At 54.7% G+C, this 22,318-nt stretch overlaps 2 protein-coding genes across 4 annotated transcripts in view; one reads left to right on the top strand and one right to left on the bottom strand.

Annotated features, from left to right (window-relative positions):
• The first annotated feature begins 227 nt into the window (after positions 1-227).
• BRF2 (BRF2 RNA polymerase III transcription initiation factor subunit) lies at positions 228-3,935 on the top strand. Its single transcript, XM_033104056.1, has 4 exons — positions 228-516; positions 1,220-1,279; positions 1,720-2,041; positions 2,851-3,935. The coding sequence occupies exons 1-4, from the start codon at positions 363-365 to the stop codon at positions 3,572-3,574; spliced, it is 1,260 nt and encodes a 419-aa protein (XP_032959947.1). The 5' UTR covers positions 228-362; the 3' UTR covers positions 3,575-3,935.
• Positions 3,936-4,072: 137 nt separating this feature from the next.
• The window catches only part of ADGRA2 (adhesion G protein-coupled receptor A2), a 34,782-nt gene continuing 16,536 nt past the window's right edge, over positions 4,073-22,318 (bottom strand). Inside the window, exons 3-19 of one of the 3 annotated variants that reach the window (XM_033104053.1) lie at positions 16,658-16,729; positions 16,289-16,360; positions 16,052-16,123; positions 15,581-15,744; positions 14,914-15,127; positions 14,191-14,355; positions 13,399-13,597; positions 12,771-12,920; positions 12,475-12,636; positions 10,970-11,194; positions 10,568-10,784; positions 9,674-9,882; positions 8,857-8,984; positions 8,430-8,553; positions 7,835-7,980; positions 7,223-7,312; positions 4,073-6,989 (exon numbers count right to left, since the gene is read on the bottom strand). In XM_033104053.1, the coding sequence (XP_032959944.1) occupies positions 5,720-6,989; positions 7,223-7,312; positions 7,835-7,980; positions 8,430-8,553; positions 8,857-8,984; positions 9,674-9,882; positions 10,568-10,784; positions 10,970-11,194; positions 12,475-12,636; positions 12,771-12,920; positions 13,399-13,597; positions 14,191-14,355; positions 14,914-15,127; positions 15,581-15,744; positions 16,052-16,123; positions 16,289-16,360; positions 16,658-16,729 (3,679 nt within the window). In that variant the 3' untranslated portion in view covers positions 4,073-5,719. The remainder of the gene's footprint in view (positions 6,990-7,222; positions 7,313-7,834; positions 7,981-8,429; positions 8,554-8,856; positions 8,985-9,673; positions 9,883-10,567; positions 10,785-10,969; positions 11,195-12,474; positions 12,637-12,770; positions 12,921-13,398; positions 13,598-14,190; positions 14,356-14,913; positions 15,128-15,580; positions 15,745-16,051; positions 16,124-16,288; positions 16,361-16,657; positions 16,730-22,318) is intronic. The other 2 variants (XM_033104055.1, XM_033104054.1) reach the window with 2 other exon arrangements.

The following is a 22,318-nucleotide window of genomic DNA, read 5'->3' on the forward strand; positions in this document are numbered from 1 at the left end:
TGCGATCCCCCTAGCGCTTTAGAAAGGAGAGTTGTTTGGGAAAGGCAACAATTTCTGTCTGTTTAGGTAGAAAGTTCACCCAAATTCAACCCCTAGTCTGGCCCCCCTCAAATTAACTGCAGGTCCCTGGAAACCCTAAGACGCAGTCCGGGCTAGGAACCTTCTCTCCTAGCTAACATTTCTATCGGAGTCCTCAGAGTAACGGACCGGAAGTTTCGTGCAGCCGCTTTGCGGAGGGACCTACCTGTACTGCTGTCGCGCTGGCCGGAAGAGAAAGGTGCAACCTTTAGAAGGCTCCCCTTTAGAAGACTCCCATAGTGGTGGGTATCGGAAAGCTTCCGCGGCACCGGGAAGTTTGTGAGATGCCGAGCGGAGGCCGCTGCCCCGACTGCGGCTCCACTGAGCTCGTGGAAGATTCGCACTATTCGCAGAGCCAGCTGGTGTGCTCCGACTGCGGCTGCGTGGTCACCGAAGGAATCCTTACCACCACCTTCAGCGACGAGGGCAACCTCCGAGGTACCTGTGCCACTCTTTCCAGGGATGTGGGTAGAGCCTGGGATGATAGAAGTATTGACATCAGATTCCTCTTATCTCCCGTCCAGCCGTCGTCACGTACACACTTAAATACAGGAGAAAACGACCTAAAAGAATGAGCTGCAGGAAGTCAGGGACTGCCATTCGTCTGTTTTCCTAGCATCTAGTAAACCATCTGGCGTGTATAGTAGGTATAATAGACGTTGAACAAAAGAAACAAAGTTCCATCCAAGTTACCTAGGTTGGTAATGGTGGAAAGACTGTGGATCAATTCTTTGCAAATATCACATATATTATTATCCCGAAGTAGTTTTTAGCACTAATTGTCAAACCACCTTTCTTTCTTTGCTTTCCAAGTCTCTGACCAGTGCAGTCCTCAATATCTGCGGCCAGGACAATTGCCTGGATTGGCTGTGCAAGAGGATACAAATTTGTACTAAAATTTCTGAAAATTTGGAACACTTAGAGCTGCTTTAGTGCAGTCCTAATGTTCCGCAGTCTCTGTGTATTTGATATTGCTTGTGGATGTAGAAAACCGGATGGACTTTTAATGTGCATAGATGAGCACCTTCTGTGAGACAGGGAGCAGATGCCTAATGATTTGCATTTTCCCTAGCTTTGTTTGCTGGGAGGGCAGGCGTCTGGTGCTAAAGGCTAAACAAACTTCTTGTGCATTTTCTTACAGAAGTAACATATTCTCGAAGCACAGGGGAAAATGAACAAGTTAGTCGCAGTGAACAACGAGGTGAGAATCATCTTTTTATATCACAGGGGCTTTAAAGAAAATTCTTCTGATGGTCCAGTCTATCTGCTTGCTTTCCTGATGTCAGCATTACCATGTTAGGTAGAGTCGAAGAGAATGGGAATTAGAAATAAAGGATAGGGATGTTTTCCAGGAGAGGTATCGATTCAGTATAAGCTTTGGGTCTGTTTGGGGATATGCTTGAGATAGACTCAGGGAGTCCAGATCAAACTTTGGCTTGGCCCTGAATCAAACCAGCTGAAATGTGACTTCTTTCCACAAATTTCTTTGTGCCTTTAGAATGACTTCACCAAATGTCACTCCTGTCATTGTAGAAAGATTCTGTACATTATTTGTGTATTGGAGGCAAGTTTAGCAGAAATTGCTAGGAGCTACACAGTAGCTCTTTTGACCCGTCTAACTCTTGCTGCGGGTTTTCCCAGGGCTCCGCCGAGTGAGGGACCTCTGTCGAGTTTTGCAGTTGCCATCAACATTTGAGGACACAGCAGTGGCCTACTATCAACAGGCATACCGGCACTCTGGCATCCGTGCTGCCAGACTGCAAAAGAAGGAGGTGCTGGTTGGGTGCTGTGTCTTAATCACCTGCCGGCAGCATAACTGGCCCCTAACCATGGGAACCATCTGCACCCTGTTGTATGCAGATTTGGATGTGTTTTCTGGCACATACATGCAGATAGTGAAGCTCCTAGGGCTGGATGTGCCATCTCTGTGCTTGACAGACCTGGTGAAGACTTACTGTGGCAGGTAGGTCTAGTGGGAGACAATGGCATGGGATGGGTCCTTACACCTGAATCCTTTTACCTTTGGCTGGCTGTTTTTGACCAAAGCCCATCTAAAAGGATGTGGGAGAAAAATCTGTTCTCCCTCTTGTGTGCCTAGTACTAATAAGGTTAATCCCATTTTACCTTTCTAGAATGCTGTAATTTTCAAATCCCCTTGCCTTCACAGCAACCTAATGATGTAGGAAAGTGGGTATTAGCCTTGGCACAGGGCTCTGAATTATACCACTCATGTTGTGTGTGGCCTGTGTTGCTGTATACAACAGCCTGCCTCAGTGAGATCATGAATGGAGCTGAAAAAATATAGTAGATGACAGAGCTGCAGTTAGAAGCTAATTCTTTTTTTTTTTTTTAAGTAGCTGTGGGTTTTTTGTGTTTTTTTTTTTTTCTTCTGACAAATACTGTAGAAAACAAAGGCTATCAATGTCAAATAGTCTTGGGTTTGAAACTTCGTTACTTCATAGCTGGATGACTGTGGGCGTTTTTCAACTATAAATGCACATAACAGGGTGTAGAGTAAAGAACATTTTAAAGCGCTCAGAATAATGGCTGTCAGGAGGTGCTCAATAATTGTTAGCTCCCTTCTGCATTCACCTCACAAGCAGAAAACTTACCCTGTCTCCTCAGTACCTGTATGAAACTTCCTGCCCAGCAAACTTGAGTGTTCCCAAGAGGCTAGAACAGCTTACCCAGCTTGAGCAGACTGCTCTTCCTCACTTTGGAAGAGCTTCCCCCATAGGCATTGAGACCAGACCCTCATTTTGGTTATTTCAGCTTCAGACTGTTTCAAGCCTCCGCATCTGTGCCAGCCAAATACGTGGAAGACAAAGAGAAGATGCTGTCCCGAACACTGCAGTTGGTGGAGCTGGCAGATGAAACATGGCTGGTGACTGGACGGCATCCCTTGCCTGTCATCACTGCCGCTACTTTCCTGGCTTGGCAGTCGTTGAAGCCTTCAGATCGTTTGACATGTTCCCTGGCCCGATTTTGTAAATTAGCAAATGTGGACCTGCCCTACCCTGCTTCTTCCCGCTTACAGGAGCTGCTGGCTGTGCTACTGAGGATGGCTGAGCAGCTGGCCTGGTTGCAGGTTCTGAAACTTGACAAACGGTCTGTGGTGAAGCACATCGGCGATCTGCTCCAGCACCGCCACACACTGCTGCGCAAGGCCTTTCGAGAAGGAACAGCAGAGGTGGAGGCCCAGAAGGAGCTGCAGGAACAGGGACAGGGGCAAGGACAGGGAAAAGAAGTGGGGAGCAGTTCCTTAGATTTGCCTGAGGGGAAGCGACCAGCTAGTCCTGCCCTCCTCCTCCCACCCTGCATGTTGAAGCCCCCAAAGCGGGTCTGTCCTACCCCCCCTGTCTCCACGGTCACTGGAGATGAGAACATTTCTGATAGTGAAATAGAGCAGTATTTGCGTACCCCTCAGGAAGTTAGGGACTTTCAGAGAGCTCAAGCTGCTAGACAGGCTGCCACCAGTGGTCCTAACCCTCCCTGATGCAATCGGGGGTGGGGGGCCCTCCACCTCGTTTTGACAGCAGCTTGATAATAGGCCTGTCATAGCTAGAGAAATAAGTGTATACAAGTCTTTAGGTGTTGTCTTTCCTGTTTAAAGGAGCTAAGTGGGACTTTGCAGTTCATTGGAACCCGAGTCCTGGAGCAGACATCGGGAGTGCAGGGGTGCCTGGGTTGGGCAGAGTCCCCCCCCCCTTGGTGCTAAAGAGCAGGTTGCATATGTTCACTTTCTGTGGATGGCTTTCCCGGGAGAGGGTCAGGCTCTCTCCTGCTCCTGGTTTGAATTGGATTCAGTGCTGCTACTGCGCTGATGGGGCCTCCTTGCTGGTGTGGAGCAGTTGGCATTTCCAATGGTCTCAGCCCCCAGAGGACAGGAACTGTGCAACTCTGCCCTGTATCCTTTCACAGGCATTTGTGAGTTCATGTTGTGGTGTCATGAGATCCTCTACCTCATAACAAAAGGACTGTGGGTGGACTAAAGTTACAGCTCAAAGGGCTTTGCAAAATTTTAATATATTAAAACAAGAGGCATCTGCTAGAAAACATTCTATTGTATAAAACCCGAGCTTTTAAAAACATGTTTTCTTTGGCACTTTTCATCCCCTCCCTCCCCTTTCCCCAGCGTATTGCAAAAAGCTCTCCAGTGCTAAGGCATTGGCAGGGTATGTAAACAGCGGCCAGCATATGTGGAATAATACAAAGCTTTTTTTTTTTCCTGTCTAATATTGTCCGTGCAGCAAAGCATAAATAACAGGATCCATCCCAAGGCGTGTGGGTTTTCTTTCTTTTGTCTTCTTTCACCTTGGTGATGAGGCTGGGGTGACATGGAGACTGGGAGGAGATCTGGACTAGGCTTTGTTTTCAGGATGCTGTTCTCAAGGCCCCAGGTTCCCTCCACTTTCACTGAGTCTTGTCTTAAAAGGCTGGTGGTTGCTTTTTAGGTTGGGGAAAAATATGAGTGCTGGTGTTTAAAAGTTGCGGAGGCGCAGGCCCCAGGGGAGCTGCAGGGACCCTGCCCACCTCCTTGGAGGACTTGGCTTGGGCTTCTGTGAGGCAGGAAGCTGGTTTGATGTTTTGGAGGTTTCTCCCTAATATGGAGCTAGAGATCAAGTGATTGGAACGGTACTTCCATATGGCCTCATGGAGGCAGGGAAGTCCTCTTCCTCAGTTCCTTGTTGTTGGAAGGCTGAGATGGGGGACACGGGTGTTGTAACTGAACAGTAAGTGCTTTTCCAACACCACCTACATCCCTGTGGTGGAACCCCTCTTCAGAGCATTGTTTATAGGGCTCGATTTAAAGCGTGAGTAACTTCAGCCCCAAATCTAAGCACTACTCTGCTTTTCTCAGATTATCCCCAGGCTTCTGGCAGAGGCAGCTTCTTCAGTGTAGGACCTTGGCTTAGTCCTCAAGTGTGACTTCGGAGCCCTGCTGAAGGGTTTGTGTACCATTCTTGTGGGAATAGTGTCCCTTCCTTATTGTGCACCTTCCACAGCACTAGTTGAAGCTGCCTTCCACGCTGCCCCCCTCCTCTTGCATAATCTGAAAAGCAGCACCCTGTCACCTCCTGTTGGTCCTGGTCACCTGGCTCATCTGCTAGGCTGGCTCCTAGTTCACCACAAACTGAGTGGGGGAGAGGCCCCAGGATCTAGGCACAGATGGCTGACTTCAGAGGGCGGTGAGAGAGGTTGTGCTCAAGCTCCCATCTGTGTTTTCCTGATAAGGCTGATGACCACCAGTGAGGCAGTGGGACAGGATGCAGGGAGCACCTCAGGAGGAACCTGCCTGGGCTGTGCCCTTCTAGTCATCACTCCACAGACTGACAGGACCTTCCCCACTACCCTGGATGGCAGATAACTAGCCTGGGCTGGGACGGAACTGTATCATGCCTGTGGCCCTGGGATTGTTTGTCGCTACCCCAGAGAGATGACTCACTTAGTAGTGGCAGGCCTCTGCTTATCCTTTTCCCAGCCTCCAGAACTAAAGCTGGTGAGCCCAGGTGCAGCCCTCGGCACCTTCACCTCAAATCTGTTGACGTTCTAATGGACGTCTTTGACGTCCCCCATCCCCAGAAGCCGGGGTCACGAGCCTGTGTGGCCAGCCTGTCCTAAAGTGTCGGCTGCCCCCATCCTAAACCGTGGTCTCGCTCTTCCAGAGGCCTGTCTTCATGCAGCCCCCTCCGGCTGCTTCGGCACCGGTTATGGTGATGTCGTCGTACTTGCCACCTTTGGGGGCGCCGTTCAGACTGGCTGTGTTGAGTGGGTACGAGCAGCGCTTGCTCTCCTCCAGCGCGCCACCCCCGCCACCCTTGAGGTTGTCGCGACTGGCGCTGCGGCGCTGGCCTGGCCGGCCCGCCTCGGGGAACGGCGCGGCGCTCGTGTCGCTGCCCTCGGATGGCGTGAGCGTGTGTTCGCCCTCCAGCTGGAGGCGGGCGCCCGGGCTGTTGCGGCTGCTGCCGGGGTAGCTGTCGGACGGGCTGTTGTGCAGGCTGCCGCTCTCGCTGGACAGCAGCTCCGCTGCCCCGGCCGCAGAGCCCCCGCGCAGCGCTTTGAGCCGGTTCTTGCCGCCCGCCTCCCCCGCACGATGCCCCTTGGCCCGACTCTTGTGCACTCGGCGCCCGTGGGGCAGGTTGTTGGGGTGGCGGGGGGCGAGGCTCCCCCGGGAGCCTGCAGGCTCTGGCTCCCCTTCCCCGCGGGTCGCCACCCCCGCCTCACACACCTGACTCTGGGCCAGCTGCAGGTTGGTGAGCTTGCAGGGGCCTGGGGGCGGCGCGTGGCCGCTGCTGCCGCTCGGGGAGGACTTGAGGGAGGGGGGCCCCTCTCCGAACACTGGGGAACCGTCCTCTGGGGCGGAGGGCACAGCCCGGGGTGAGGCGCGCGAGGCCGAGGCAGGGGGGCAGCAGGCGCTCCAGGAAGCCCTAACGTCCCTGCGCCTGGCACAGTGGTGGATGAAGACGAAGAGGCCCAGGGCGGAGGCCGCCACCCCATAGAGACAGCTGCACACCACCCTGGGCAGCCATCGCTGGGACACTGCCAGAGCCCCACAGGCCCACATGGCCAGGTACAGGAAATGTGTGGTCACCAGCGCCCCCAGCTGGACTCCCGGAGAATAGAGGCCATCACCATCTTCCGGGGGCCCGGGTGTTACCACCCCGGCGCTCCCAGTAGCCAGAAGGGAACCGGAGTCACTCAGAAGGGGGCCGCTGCTCCGGAGCCTAGTGGAACCCCTCAGTTCCTCCCCTGGGTCCAGGGAGACCCTACTGGTGCCCCCCTTTGAGCTCTGTGCCAGAGAGCCCCGCAAACGCAGCCCTGCACACAGGAAATAGATCCAGGTGATCAGCAGAATCAAAGCCACCGGGATGTAGAAGGCTCCTAGGCTTGGACGCCACACCAGCCAGCAGCTGAGGGGAGACACAGGCAGTGGGTGAGGAAGGGGAGCAGGTCTGAGGCAGGGCCCATAGGCTGGGTGCTTGATGACACAGAGGACACAGTGAGTTGACAGAGACTGGCTTAGTCAACATGCGGGGGCTTGGGTGAGGCCACTGGGTGGGCCAGGAGGTGCCCCTGCCAGTGGAGTAGAAGGCATCTAGTGCTGGGGTTGGGTAGGTTTGGGGCAGGCAGGAATCATGCTCACTAGGGGCTGTGGTCCCGGTAGTTGTGGATGTTGACAGCTGCTGTGATGCCACAGATAATGAGTGGGATCCCTCCGGCGATCAGATAGAACCTGGAGAAGAATAGGGTTTGGGGGTCAGAGAGATGGGGAACGAGGAGGAACCTGGTGCTCAGAACCCTTGACTCGGTCTCTGTCCCATCCTCTTCTTTCAATTCTGTCAGAATTTTTTGCCAGGGATGTAAGGCCCCATACAGGATAGGTTTGGTTGATCCCTAGGGGACTTGGCCAAGACTGTTCTAAGGGACAGAGGCCAGAAATGCGCTCTCACCCTAAGCAGTGCAGCAGTCGGGGGTGCCACTCAGGTTCCCAGGATCTCTGCTCAGTGCCCTATCCTGGCATTGTTGGAGTCACGTCCTTCCCTGGCCTTGTCATGCCTGAGAAGCCCTAAGGATGCACCCACTACAAGGCCTCGGGCAACCTGGCGCCATATAGGGCCTTGCCCCTTGTCTTTGGAGAGTGGTCTCCCAGGACCTTGGATCCACCCTGCATCCACCCTGGGAGAACAGATTTTGATGTCCTAGGCCCCCCTGTGAGCCCTTCCCCACTGCAAAGCTGATAGTTGGAAGCATGTACCGGAGCATGGGACGGGGAGCAGGTGGGGCAGAGTCCCCTTCCTGTGGAGGGGGCACCCTCCAAGTGAGCTCCTTGTGGAGAACGCGGGCCTTCACACCCATCCAGAGCAGTGTGGACAATGAAGAGTAGTGCAGAGTGATGCCCACCTGCGAGACCAAGGCACTGAGGCTGGGGGGCGGCTGCCGCTGCCGGCCACCCCAGAGCCTCCGCCCTGCAGTGCGCTCCCACTCCTGCCGTGTTCCCACCCCGACTCCACCAGCATTCTCCCTGCGGTTAGCCCCTCCTTCTACCCCAGGCTTTTCTGCACTCCGGTGACTCCCCACGACCCTGTCATTGCCATCTGCTTCCTCCCTGACCTCCCTTCCATTGCACGTCCCACTCTCCACTTTGAAGTCCCACCTCATAGTTTCTTTGCTTCTTACCCCTTCTACTCTCATGTACCCCTCCCCTCACAAGGAAGACGACACAGGGAGAACAGTGGAGCTGGGGCCTATTAGTGTGCGCCCCCTTTTTCTTCTCCTGTCCCTCCCTACATGCCTAGGCTGTCATCACTAATCTTGGAGCCCCACCCCCCACCCCAGCCCCTTCTGCTTACCGCCTGGCAGACCATCTGGTAGTTGGTAAGTGTGATGCCTCCTGCAAACACGGCGGAGGTCATGGCCATGTGGAAGCACAGGTTCAGCAGCATGTGCCAGCCCTTCCGGGACACATGGATGGAGCTGCCCCAGAAACAGTCTTTAATTAATGGGCCACCTATCCCAAGGTCAGGCCCATAGGATCTCAAGGCCATTGGGAGGGCCAAAGAGGAGTTGGCAGGAATCTGTGGGCATGCATGTGTGTGAATGCGATAGAGGCCCCAGGGCAGGAAGGCCTTAACCCCCAAAATGTATTTTCTAACCCCAGAACTTTCAAATAAAATGCTAGGCAAGAGCCTGGGAAAATCACATGGACCCACCTGGGAAAGGAACACTTGTGAGACCCTGGCCTCCCCACCACACACCCCCTCCTGCAGGAGCTCCCACCTGTGGTTGAGGATGTAGGTGATGATGGTGGAGAAGAGGCAGAGCAGCAGCAGGGCCGTGCAGGGGTACACGACCGGATGCAGCCCTGCTCCTGAGCCCCCCACCTCCCGGGGGAAGGCACTCAGCTCCTGCAAAGTGGGAAAGAGAAGGTGAGCACTAGGAAGCCAGGAGGAGAGGTCGCCCCATGGAATCCTAGCCAGTCAGTCCCTCGGGCCAGTTTTCCTCTTCCCAAGCCGGGTCACCTTTGGTCTTCAGTTTAGTCCATCCGGGTTAGCAAAGATGTAAACACCATGACATCCACCCTAAGAAAGCTGGTCTAAGTAGTGTTAATAATCTACTGCTTGCCATTCGGGGGACTTTTCAGGTCCCCAGCCTGAAAATCGGAGATGACGAAGGGAGGGGGTAGTTTCTGTCTATAATTCAGCTGCATGTCTGCTCAGGACCTGAGAAAGTAGGGTGTAAAATGTGAGGGAGTGGGAACTGGACAGGGGTGAGTGAGAGGGGTGACCAGAAAAATATTCCCAGATTTTTTTGCACTTTAACAATGTTGGTTTCAGAGAGGGCAGGACGTGAAGACCAGGCGGGGTAGTTCCAGGTCCCTCTCTTTCAATGTGAGAGTGGAGACAGGATCTCCTTGTCTCCTCAAGATGAAAGGTGTGGGGGAGACCAGAGGGACATTTCTCCATGTGTCCTGACAGTTATGAGGCCTGATAAGGCTGCTGTCCTTTCTGCATTTCATGGCGGCCCAGGTGATCCGAGAACCCCGACCGAACGTACCTCGCACATATTCCTTGTTCCCTGGCCCCCCGACACTCACCATGAGCACAGCCACATTGCCCAAGTACTGGCAGTGCAGGGAGCTGACGTTGGGCTGGCTGGAGCGGAGCTGGCAGCCTTCGGAACTCCAGCCCCCAGCACCCCCTGGCCCCTCCTGGCTCCACCAAGCTGCCACGGGTTCAGCCCCCTCAGCCCAGTGCCGCAGTGAAACGGCCACTGGCTCTGTCAGGTTTCCCACGCCACAGCCACCTACAAGGGAAAGGGAAGTCCACATGGCACAACCAGGTCGTGGGAGCCTGGCCCAGTGGAGGGAAGCAGTGTCAGCTGAGCAGGCATGGAACATCCTGGGGGGGTGTGGGCTGGGCTCGGTGGAGACAGTTAGATGCCAAATGGGGGCCTGCCCTCCAGGTCCTCAGTCTAATTGGGGAGACACCAGGATGAATCAAAATATAAAAGCACTGGAAGGTGGCCCATTCTACATACCAAAAGAATGGTGGTGGTGATGGGCCCCAAAGAGAAGACTCTAGGCCTAGAGTAAGGGACAAGAAGGTAGAAGGTAATACTGAAGGAGCGAAAACCCAGGTGGAGAGAGGATTCAGTAGGGCACCCCCACCAGGGAGAGTTGGCCCCACGTTAGGAAGGGGGGATGGAGGGAGGCCCACATAGATCAAGGGTTTGTGCTTACAGCCCTTTTGAAAGTGGACAAATCTGGGATATAAAACCTAGTGTCTTCCTGAGCCTTTTTTCTACCAATCCCTTTCTTACTGGCATCTCTGTCCCCCCATCCTCCTTGGAAATGGTGAGAGGCCACCATCCTCTGCCACCTCCACCAAGGCGTTAGGGGGCGCTGTGGGCGAGGGAAGGGCAGAATAAAGAGGCACGGGGCAGATACGTGGGAAGGATCCCAGGCTGTATAGGGAATTCGTTCCCTTACTGGTTCCCGCAAAGATGACGGGGGTGGCCACGCCACGCCTCTTGCCAGGTCCTGAAGCTCCAGGGCGGGAGGTGTTCCCATGGCTGCGGAAGAGGCGGCCATTTCGGAAGACGAGCAGTTGCAGAGTGCAGTCTGGGGGGACTGGAGAAGCCAGGGCAGCCGGAAGGGATGAGAACAGACTGGGCGGCAGCTGGATGGAGGCCAGGGCCACGCTGTTCTGGGGGGGACACAGGAGTTCCTCAGAAACACCCGGATCCACTACAACTCTAATTCTTCCACCCTCTCCTCTGCCCTCCCGTCTTCCCTTTTCTGGGTCCTGCCTCCTCTCACACCATCCATCCCTCCCAGGTACCTACATCTCAGCACCTCCCCTCTTAGCATCCTCCCTGCCCCAGTGCCCACCTTGATGTGGAAAGACGACAGAGAAGTGTTGGGCCTCCCGGTGGTACAGCGGAAGCGGAGCTGCTGATCAGCCAGGGGCTCCAGGTCAGGCGAGGAGTTCTGGCCAAGGCCCGCGGGCCTGGCACCCAGTGTGCCTGCCTCCCTCCTCTGGAAGGCGGTGCAGGTCAGGCCCACATAGCTGTGCGGCTTGATGAGGTAGGCCTCCAATGCCACGTTCCTGGAGTTCTAGGGACAGCGAACTTGTCACCCCACCCTTTGAGATATGTCGGCCCTGTCTTGGCCTTCTGCTGCCTGAGACTGCACGTCCTCTTTCTGTAGATCTGCTCAGACCCTCTCCCCCTTGCTCCTCACTCTTCTCAAGGCCTGGCCAGTCTCAGGTATGCCGTGGAGTCTCCCCACCCCATGGCCATAGCACCTTCTCCTTCCTCCTAAGACCCTTCTTCCCACTCATTCAAGCCCCACTTGTATCTTATTCCCTTCTTAACACGTACTTTTGCTGTGCCAACTAGGCCACAGAGCACGGTCCGTGTCCAACCTCCTTTATCTCCCAAAGACACCAGCACAGTATTTTGCACGTAGAAAGTGTTGTGCCATTGTTGTTAATTGGTTCACGACCCACCTATGGAAGTACCCCCCTCTTCTCAGGGAACGAAAGTCTCCATTACCCACACTCCTTCATGGTGCCCCACCATAACACCATGTGTACGAGGTCTGGTAAGTTCACGAACTTGTTGCAACGATGTTGTTAACCTTTTGTTAATATCAGAGGGATTATTCATTATGAATTTGTACCAACTGGACAAAAAGTCAACCAAGTTTACTCTTTGGAAGTGCTGAAAAGGGTGAGTGAAAAAGTTAGACCTGAACTTTTCGCCAACAATTCATGGCTCTTGCATCACGACAATGCACCAGCTCACACGGCACTGTCTGTGAGGGAGTTTTTAGCCAGTAAACAAGTAACTGTATTGGAACACCCTTCCTTCTCACCTGATCTGGCCCCCAATGACTTCTTTCTTTACCCAAAGATGAAGGAAATATTGAAAGCAAGACATTTTGATGACATTCAGGACATCAAGGGTAATATGATGACAGCTCTGATGGCCATTCCAGAAAAAGAGTTCCAAAACTGCTTTGAAGGGTGGACTAGGTGCTGGCATCAGTGCATAGCTTCCCAAGGGGAGTACTTCGAAGGTGACTGTAGTGATATTCAGCAATGAGGCATGTAGCACTTTTTCTAGGATGAGTTTGCGAACTTAATTGTCCGACCTCGTAAGTTCTCCAGTGCCCCTGGCCTCCCTCTCTTTGCACTGCCCGACAACTCAGGATTCGATTCCACACAACTGGGAACCTAGACGAGTTTGGTGTCCTTGCTAGCTGGGCTCATGGTGGGTGCACACTTGCAGGACTTGCTGCCTGAGAGAGAAGCACTTCCCTCCTGGATGAGGCTAAGGCCCCTCCCAGTGCCAGCTTCCCCGAGCAGCTCCCTCCCAGCTGACCCACATTACCACAGAGATGTGCTGAGCGTGGGGGCTCAAGGCAGCCCCTCCAATGCGCTCCAGGGCGCCTACGATGCCGCTGCACGCCTTGTCCTCACGCTGGGCCAGCCATAGCAGGTGCTCGTCCACCAGCATCAGGTTGCTAGCCATGTCCACCATCACCTCTACCAGCTGGGGGGGTGGGGTGGGGAGAGTCACTGAGGTAGGAGTGGGGTTTGGGACCCAGGGGCTGGGGTGTGATAGGCTTGAGCAAATGGGGTGGGAGTGGGGTTTCCAGGGGCCCCAGAAGCCCAGTTGAATCTCACCTCTTTGATCTGGTCAACATAACCCAGAAATTTCTGGATCATCTGAGCCACATAAACCACGTCCATCATGTCTGAGAAGCTGGCAGCCTCGGCTGTGTACACTCGCAGCTGGTGGGCGAGGGTCAATGCATTGGAGGCGTTGATGGGCATCTGGAGGTGTTGGGGGAAGAAAGGGGTCGTCCAGTCTTGCTCCTCCTCCCCCAGAACTGCCCCTAGGGGACCCCTCCTCTGCTGAGGTACCTGGGGAGAGGGGTCTAGCCCACTGGCTGGGTCTAATCAAGACAGGAGGCACATGTAAGGAGTGGGCTCATCACAACTCAAGGCCTCCTAGTGCCACTGGCTCAGGGACAATGGGACAACCTCAAGCTGTCCTGTTCATCCTCACCCCCCCCATACCCCCGGCATAAGACTGCCCTTGCTGTGTTGGGGGATAAAGATGCTTGCCTAGGCTTCTTTAGTGGGGCTTTGGGGGCTGAATCCCCTGGCAGAAGAAAAGCTGGAGGAGAAGAACAAGAGCCCTCACTGCACACACCCAGGAGTAGAGGAGCAGCCAAGAGGCTTCTCCCCTCCCCATCCCCCGAACCAGAGCTGAGGGGGTGCCCCTGCCCATCTGCTGTCCTGGCCTCACCAGCACGAAGGTGTAAAGCACCCTGGTGATGTCGTTGGTGTACAGGCAGTGGGAGTAGTCCCCTGGCTCCCAGCGGCCAGCTCGGTCACACCTGCGGGAGGCCCTGGTGCCCGGGGCACCCCCGCTCAGGGGCACCGAGGTGAAAGGGTACTGCAGGCAGGACTGGTAGGCTGTGATGCCAGCCAGAGTTCGAGGCCACCTGGGGGCAGAGGCAGGAGTTGTGATGACCCAGGCTCCTCAGGGCAGGGCCCCTCCCCTGCCCTGAGGACTGATGCCAGACCCCTGGAGACCTGGCAAAAAGATCCAGACAGAGGTTTGGGGCCCGCCTTCCAGGGGTTCCCAAGCTCCACCTTCCTTCTAACCGTGTTTGTTCTGGTAGTGCTATCACGGTGCTATGGGGGCTGGACTCTGAGTCCTTATCCTTTCTGGGCTTCGGTATTCTCAGGTGTGTAGTGGGGAGAATCATACCTGTCCTTCCTAACGGAGAGAGCCATTGGGATATAAATGTGATATTCATGCAGGAGAGCTTTGTAAACTCCTAACATAAGGAAGCAAATAAAACCCTTTTTGTTCTGCATAGCACATCTCAGATGGTGACTTTATACAAAAACATAAGGTCTCTAAATACAAGAGTGGGTCTTGGAGCTAAATGACAAAAGGAAGTGCTTTCTCCATCTCTGAGCGGATGGGGAGACCCTGGTCACCAGTGGTCTCAGAGGTAGGAGTTGGGGGCGCCTGGGAGGTGGCTCAGGGACGGGGGTTGGATCGCGGGGGCAGCAGAGCACAGCGGACCTGAAGTCACCGCGGTTGTTGGCGACACGCTCGGCAGGGCAGTAGGAGGCAGACGTCTCCAGCACCACAATCTCCACCTTCTTGCTGGCGTTGCCCTGGACCGTGGACACGGAGCACTCCCATTCGCCTGAGGCCCCCACACCAATGTGAGACAGGGTCAGCTCACTGTGGGCGGGAGCGGAGGGCTGGCTCACAGCGAGGCACGCGGGGCCACGCCACCCTCCCGAAGTGCCCCTGGCCCACCCACCCACAGGATCCCTGCCCTGCTCTGCTCTGCTCCACGAGGTTCGGGCATGAGCTTCAGATTCCTTCTTCTTTCACTGAGTGAGGGATGCAAATACAGACTCCTTTAATTCTGACTGGCCTTACGATATTGTCTCTCTGAACTTCAATTTCCCCATCTTTATCATGGAGAGAATAAGACCTCTCTTGCTAGTCTATTGGAGAGATTAAGTCTGATTATATATATAGGTGAGAGTCACAATATATTGTAAAAGCTCTAAAGAAATGTCAGATATAATCATTTTTTTCTATCAGGCTTTTAATTTCTATCCCTATCTAGACCGTTTGTGACTCAGTCCTGGATTTCCGTGAACACATGTCCATGCACATGCTATCCCAGGCACGGGTCTGGGTACAGCTCCTTCCTCTGGGCGGCGGACAGTGGTGCTGTGCTTACCCCCAGCCCCTGCTCTGGCTGAGAAGGGGCAGCAGGGCCTCTACCTGGTGATGAAGGTGCAGTCGTGGATGAGGCTTTCGGCCAGGAGGATGCCTGCCTGTTCGTCGCCCTCCACGGGGGCCCGGTTATGGTACCAGCGGATTTGGGTGTCATTGCCCAGGTAGCTGGCGGAACACTGGAAGGGCAGCCGGTCACCCTGGAACACCACTTGGCGTAGGGATGGGATGAGGTGGTGCGTGTGCAGCTCCAGGGCCCCCTCTGTGGGAGGAGACACAAGCAGTGCGGCCTGAGTGCACAGCGTGTGTGCCTGCATGAGTGTGGGAGAGTCTGGGAGGGGCAGGGCCAGGCCCCCCCCTGTCTGGAGCCTGGTGAAGGGAAAGGGGGCAGGAGAACATCTCCAGAGACAGGAGAGGAGCAGGGGCGTTGTGGATAATTGAGTAAAAGTGCTCCTTTGCAGAGCACACTTGTCACCCCAAGAGGTGAGACCAGATGAAAGCATAAAGCAGCAGCCCCAAAGGAAGTTTAAAAAAGCTGATGGAGGACGACCCCCAGTGGGACCTGAGGGACAGGATGCCCCTGAGAACATGCCCACCACCCAGGAACACTTAAGGCAGAGGGAGCCGTGAGCCAGTGGGGTCCTTCAGGAGGGAGTCTGGGCTCAGAGGGGCAGGCCGGGTCCCTGGCAGGTGTGCAGGGTGAGGATTTGCTCACCGCAGCGCAGCTGGGTCTCCTGGAGGCTGCCCAGGGCCTGGGCGTGTAGGGCACTGGGGTAGGCACAGAGTGTGCGCTCGGACAGCTGCACAGAGTGATTCCGGGCCCAGGACAGCAGCCAGCGGAGGCGGCAGTCACAAGTCAGGAACTCGGTGCCGAAGTCCCTGCAGAGTGGGTAGAGGGGCCACGGAGTAGAGCAGATGAATGTGGGCTCATGGAATGGGGATGGAGCCCCAGGAAGGGACTGAGGCTAAAGAGGGCAAACTTGGGTATGTGCGCACAAGCCTGGCAATCGTGGGAAGGCAAATATGGTGGAGTTTCAGCCATTGTCTGTCCTGCCTACTCATAAGGCTGGCTCCTGTGGTCCTGATGCCTATGTGTCTCCCTCCTGGGCAGAGGAATGAAGGGGGAGGGCGGGGGGGGGGGGAGGAGAGGGGTGTCTGGGTCCTCAGGCTTGGGAAAGATACTCACACAAGCTGAAGGGCTGGCAGCTCGTCAAAGACCCCAGGTTGCAGACTGGAGAAGATGTTTCCAGATATGTTCCTGCAGGGGGCAGGGAACAGTCAGACAGGATCTTGGGGTCTTCAGCCTCAGCGAGGGAGGCGTGAGTGAAGAGCATGCAGGGACCTGTAAGGGATTGGGGCTGCCTTCCTCCTGCAAACCCTCCTTCAGGGGTGGGCCTTCCCTCTCCCCTGTCCCCTCACTCACAGTCGGAGAAGCCTGGGGAGGCCTTGGAAGGTCTCAGAGGTGAGACAGCCAATCCGGTTGTTGGAGAGATCTCTAGAGAGACACACACAACTTCAGCAAGTTGGCCACATGGTAGCACATGGATCAGTTTGTGAGGGACACTCAAGTGTGGCTGGGGCTTGTGTGGGGAGTGGGGTGAAGAAGGAGATGGGGTGTGGGCTTGAAATATGTGCCCCCAATCAATATGCTGAGGGTGGGGCAGCTGCAGGTGGGTGAGAAGAAGGGGCACTGGGGGTGAAGAGGAGGGGTGGTTGCTTGTGGGACCCATGGGACCTTCTCCAGGGGTAAGAGGAGGGCTGGGAGGTTTGGGGGGCAGGACATGCCACTCACAAGCGCTTCAGCTCCCCCAGGCCCAGGAAGGCACCGGGCTGCACCGTGCTGATGACATTATTCCTCAGGTCCCTGTGGGAGGCAAGTGGGGAGGCCCTCACACCTCTCCCGCTCTGGGGGCCACACCACTCCCCTTGGGCTGGGTAGCCTCACTGCCAACACACGAATTGGGACTTGATTTCCTCCTAAATCCCAGCTCTTCTCAGCACTGGCTGGGAAGTTGGATGGAGGACCCCCACCCCTCAGACAGGACTCTTCAGCCTCCCTGCCTGACATGTGGGGTACAAATCAGAAAGAAGTCAGGGAGGGTGTAGGTGCCAAGAGATGGGATGGATGGGCCTCAGGGCCTCAGGGCCTGGTATGAGGAAGTGGAACACGGGGAAACGAGTGGAGTGAGCACTGGACTAGGAGTCAGGAGGCTTGGGTGCCCCATTGTCGCTCTACCTCTGAGCTGCCCTGAGTATCTCACAGGGCTGTTGTAAGAATCATTTCCAAATGGGTGTTTCAGTCTTTTGTAAATTGCTTTACAAAGGTGAAATATTGAACCTGGCTATTGGGAGGTATTTTATAGCTACCCTACAGATGGATCTCTCCATTTGACAAGTGAGGAAATAGGTCATGCAGCAGGTTGGTAATCACATGGATGCTAACCTGGGTCTCACTTCAGGGCAGAGCTGGAAATCACCTGGCCCTACCCCTCAGGGTGAAGGCTGGCTCACAGTCCTCTGCCCCACTTCCTCCCAGGGTTTCTGAGGAGTCCACAATGCTGAGAGAAGGTGGCAAGGGAAGTACCAACTCAGGGCTGAGTTCCAGCAGGTCACAGATAGGACAGGAGATGGTGGAGCCCCCGGCCACCCACCCCCACCCCAGACTGAGGCAGTAGGCTCTTGGCTCTGCCTGCCAAAGCCTCAGGACCATCTCTGGATTATGGGCAGGAGGGGGTTAACTGAGCTGGCTCCCTGCTGTGGGGAGAGGAAATGGGTGTCCAGGATGGGGAGGTGCTGTCCCACCAGGGGGCCTGTTTTCGCTCTGACAGTCCCAGTTGGGGACATAAACAGAGAGAGGAGAGAGAGGGGAGAGAGAAGGGAAAGAGAGGAGAGAGAGAGAGAGAGAGAGAGAGAGAGAGAGAGAGAACAGCAAGCGCAGGAGAGCTCGCGCCATGAAACACCCTGCTCAGCCCGGCCATGGCCGGGGTCTTCATACCTCAGCTTCCTCTCATACCAAGGCTGGCGTCCATAACCTGAGTCCCCTTGGGAAAGAAGGAAAGCCACCACAGGGGCCCGCTTCCTAGAGGAGGGATGGTTCCATACCGAGGCATGCTGGGAGGTGCTCCCGTACTGGGCGCACACAGGGGACGTGCCAGTCCTCAGACCCTAGAACACTCCTGCAGACTGAGACTGGAGAGGACTGGAGAAGTGCCCCGCCTGCCTGCCCAGGGTTGCCCTTCCTGCCGTCACCCCGCCCTTTGCTGCCCAGACTCCCGCGCTCACAGCCCCCACACCGATGCTGTTCCAGCATGTGCCCCCTGGCCTCTGTTGGGGTCTGGCCATTCTCAGGGCTCTGCCTCCCACCCCCATGCGGGGGCGGGCAGAGGGAAACACATTCCTCATTGTGTCACTTCCCTTCATGGGCTGCCAAGGGGCTGAGGCTGCAGCCCCCCGCCCCTTCCCTCTAGCTCACTTATGTTTATTCTCATTTCCTCCCCAGCCCCCCTTGAGAACCCCCACCCCTCCTGCCCCACTGATGCTCTGCAGATGGGAGCAAGGCAGCCCTCTTGGCCCCAGCCCCTTCCTTCCCTGGATTTCCTGCAGCCAGGCCATTGGGGGTGGGGTGGGGGTGCTTCTGAGAGAAGAGCTTCCAAGTAATCGCTTGCCTCACACCTGCCCAGTGGCTTCTGGGGTGACCAAGGTACCCCCCGCAGTGCCTCTAGGAGTTGGCTTGCTGGCCCAGGCCAGCCAGTCCTGTGTCCTCTCCTGAAGTGCACAGGCCAGGGGCTGCTTGCAGGGCTGAGCTCTACCAGCCTGACGGGGTTGGGCGCGCGCGCGCGCGCGCGCGCGCACGCACGCACACACACACACACACACACACACACACACACACACACGCTGCAGCTGCTGCCTCCTGGTCCCTAAGGTAGGGAGAGCAGCTCTGGGGCTGTGCCCTCCCTCCCAGCAGGAGAAACCTGGGTGTTTTTTTGGACCTGTGAGGCTCCTGTAGCTCAGGGGTTCTGCACCTTTCTTGCTTAGCACATGATGATGGCTACAGACGGCTGCCCCGGAATAATGCACTACACCCGACATTGTGCGTATGATTTCAGGGGCCTGTGGAACTCCAGTTATGAACCCCTGCTGTGGATTGTCTGATTCCTTCATTTTTAGGTGAGGACATGAGGACACACAGATGTTTCTGTGATGTGGAATCTCCTGTGCCCTCCCTGCTTCCACAGAGCCATGGTTTTGGAATCTGGAAAAGATGTAGCATATGGATGGAGCCTCCCCTCCCTCCTATCCCTTGCCAACCCAGACCAGGCCCTTGACTGGCACTGCTCTCCCTGTGTCTATGTCAATATGGAGGAGAAGGACCCCCTATAGCAGAAGTCGGCGGGGGCCGGGGGGAGATTTCTGGGAGTAAATCATGCCCTATATCCTTTATGGGAAAACAGAAGCTCAGGAAGCTGTGTGTAAGAGTGAGTGTGTGAACACAAGCAAGGAAGGAGTAGATTGATAAGTTTGACTTAATAAAAATTTAAAACTTTTGCTCTTTTAAGAAAGTGAAAGGGGCCGGCCCGGTGGCTCAGGCGGTTGGAGCTCCGTGCTCCTAAAGCCAAAGGCTGCTGGATCGATTCTCACATGTGCCAGTGCCAGATGGCTCAGTTGGTTGGAGCGCGGGCTCTCAACCACAAGGTTGCCAGTTTGATTTCTGGACTCCCGCAAGGGATGGTGGGCTGCGCCCCCTGCAACTAACAACAGCAACTGGACTTGGGGCTGAACTGCGCCCTCCACAACTAAGATTGAAAGGACAACAACTTGACTTGGAAAAAGTCCTGGAAGTACACACTGTTCCCCAATAGAGTCCTGTTCCCCTTTCCCAATAAAAAAATTAAAAAACAAAGTGAAAGACAACCCACTAAATGAGAGGAAATGTTTACAAATCATATATCTGATAAGGGAGTTTTATCCAGCATATGTAAAGAACTATTACAACTCAGTAATAAAAAGACAACCCAACTGAAAAAAAATGGGCAAAGGATTTGAATAGATCTTTCTTCAAAGAGGATATACAAATGACCAATTAATACATGAAAAGATATTCAACACCATTAGTCATTAGGGAAATGCAGATCAAAACCACAATGAGATACCAATTCATATCCACTAAGATTGCTATAATAAAAAAGACAGACAATAGCAAGTGTCGATTAGGATGTGGAGAGAGTGGAACCCTTATATGTTTTTGGTGGGAGTATAAATGGTACAGCCTCTTTGGAAAAGAGTTTGGCAGTTGGAGTTACCATGTGAGCCAGCACTTCTACTCCTAGATACATATCCAAGAGAAGTGAACATATATCCAAGCAGAAACCGTACGAGACAGTTCCTAGCAGCAGCATTCACAATACGCCAAAAGGTGGAAAAATCCCAAATGTCTATCAACTGATAAATGAATAAACAAAGTATGTCTATTCATACAAGGAACATCATTAGGCCGTAAAAAGGAATGAAGTGCTGATCCATGTTATAATATGGATGAACCTTGAAAACATTATGCTAAGTGAAAGAATCCAGCTACAAAAGACCACATAATCCCATTTATATGAAATGTCCAGAATAGGCAAATCTATAGAGACAGAAAGCAGATTAGTGGTTGCTTAGGGCTGGGAAATAGGGGGTGGAGGAATGGGGAGGGACTGCTAATGATTCAAGGCTTGAGGATGATGAAAATGTTCTAAAATTAGATTATGATTATGATTGCACAACTGTGTAAGTATACTAAAAACCATTGGACTGTCCGCTTTAAATGGGTAAACTTTATGGTATGTAAATTATATCTCGCTACAGCTGTTAAAAGTGTGAGTTTGTATAACAGCGTGCGTGTGTTACGTCTGTTTGTGTGTGTGTATACCACATTTGGACAGGGTGGGGCAGCACAAAGTTGGCGCCTTCTGGCCCCAACAGACCTCCCTGCTTGTGGGTTTGAAAACCAAATTACAGGTTCGGAGGCCACAGAGTAGCTTTCCCTGGGCTCTTCAGGACTTCCAGGGTTCATTAGAAAGTGGGTGATGGGGTTGGGAGGGGGAGGCTCCGAAGGGGGACAGAACACCCCCTCAGGTATAGAGGTTGTCTGGGGGGAGGAGAGGGAGCGGTTCTGGTGGCAGGGATAAAAATCCAAGATGGTCCTAGCCTCCCTCCCACCCCCAAGCCCTGGGCCCCGCTCATCTCTGATATCATCCAACAGGTATTTATTGAGCACATACCCTGTGCCAGGCATTGGGACTACAACAGCAAGCAAGACGGCTGTCCCTGAACCCATCAGCCTCCCTTCCCAACCTTCAGCTGTGCCAGAGCCTAGAGCAGCCTCTCCGCTGCATTCCTCGCCAATGTCCGGGGGGATGGGAAGGGGAGGAGGGACACAGCCCCCTTGGCCCCTCCCACAGATTAATGGAAACCACCTGGCGGGTGAACGGCACTCCACCCCCAGGTCCCCACTTGCCACCATTCCCAAGAGCATCTGCTTCTAATGAGTGCCCCAACCCCCTGCATACCATCCCCCGGGCTCATTAATCTCATTAGGCAATGACAAATCATCCTGGGGCTGAGCAGGCTCCCCGCCCCCCTTCCCTCCAGGCTCGCACAGCCTCTGGGGGCGGTGTCCACACACATCCACTCGCTCGCTCGCTCGGCTCGCACGCAGGCCGAGGCTGGCTCCCCCGGCCTCTTCCCGGGGCTGTCTGCCCTGTGACCAGCCTGTTCCCCAGTGAGAGCTTCTCACTATGATGGAGGAACCCGCCGAGCCCCGGGAAGTCTTCTGTTGGCCTGCGCTCTGCCGAATGCGGGTGGTGGGGGATCTTGACAGAAATGTGAGGCACCAGAGAAATGAGCCAGCCTGGAGAACTTTCGGCACCTCCATTTCATCTGCATGACTTCCTGCCCAAGGCTGGGGGACTCGGGGCAAATCCTAGCGACGAGGGCTGTATAACATCTCGCGACTTGGAACTCTTCTGAGGAGAGGGGAACGGCCATTTACTAAAAGCTCATGCTGTCCAGGGCTCTCTTCCTAGATGAACTCATTTATCTCCATGGCAATCTGTCAGGGAATCATGCATTGCCCCATTTTTCAGGTGAGAAACCAGAGGCTTGGACAGGCACCCAGAAGGGAAATGACAGAGGCAGGACTCAATCCCAGGCCTCTTATTACTCCAGAGTTGAGTTCTGTGCCCTTTTATTGCCTCCCTCCACCCACCGCAGAAGTCTTTCTTCTGGGCTGTATAGATTTGTCCTTGCTGGGTGGTGGGATAGAGAGAGGAGAGCTCAGAGACTGGGCTGCACACACATCTGGGCCCTTCTGGACACTCCTCGGGCTGGCCATGACCTGCCTCTGCGGGACCCTGTTTCAGGTTTTCTTGTCCATCCTGCCTGGCTGATAAAGGTATGTCTCCCTTTTCCC

The sequence above is a fragment of the Rhinolophus ferrumequinum genome, chromosome 4 (genome assembly GCF_004115265.2).
Source record: "Rhinolophus ferrumequinum isolate MPI-CBG mRhiFer1 chromosome 4, mRhiFer1_v1.p, whole genome shotgun sequence".
NCBI lineage: Eukaryota > Metazoa > Chordata > Mammalia > Chiroptera > Rhinolophidae > Rhinolophus > Rhinolophus ferrumequinum.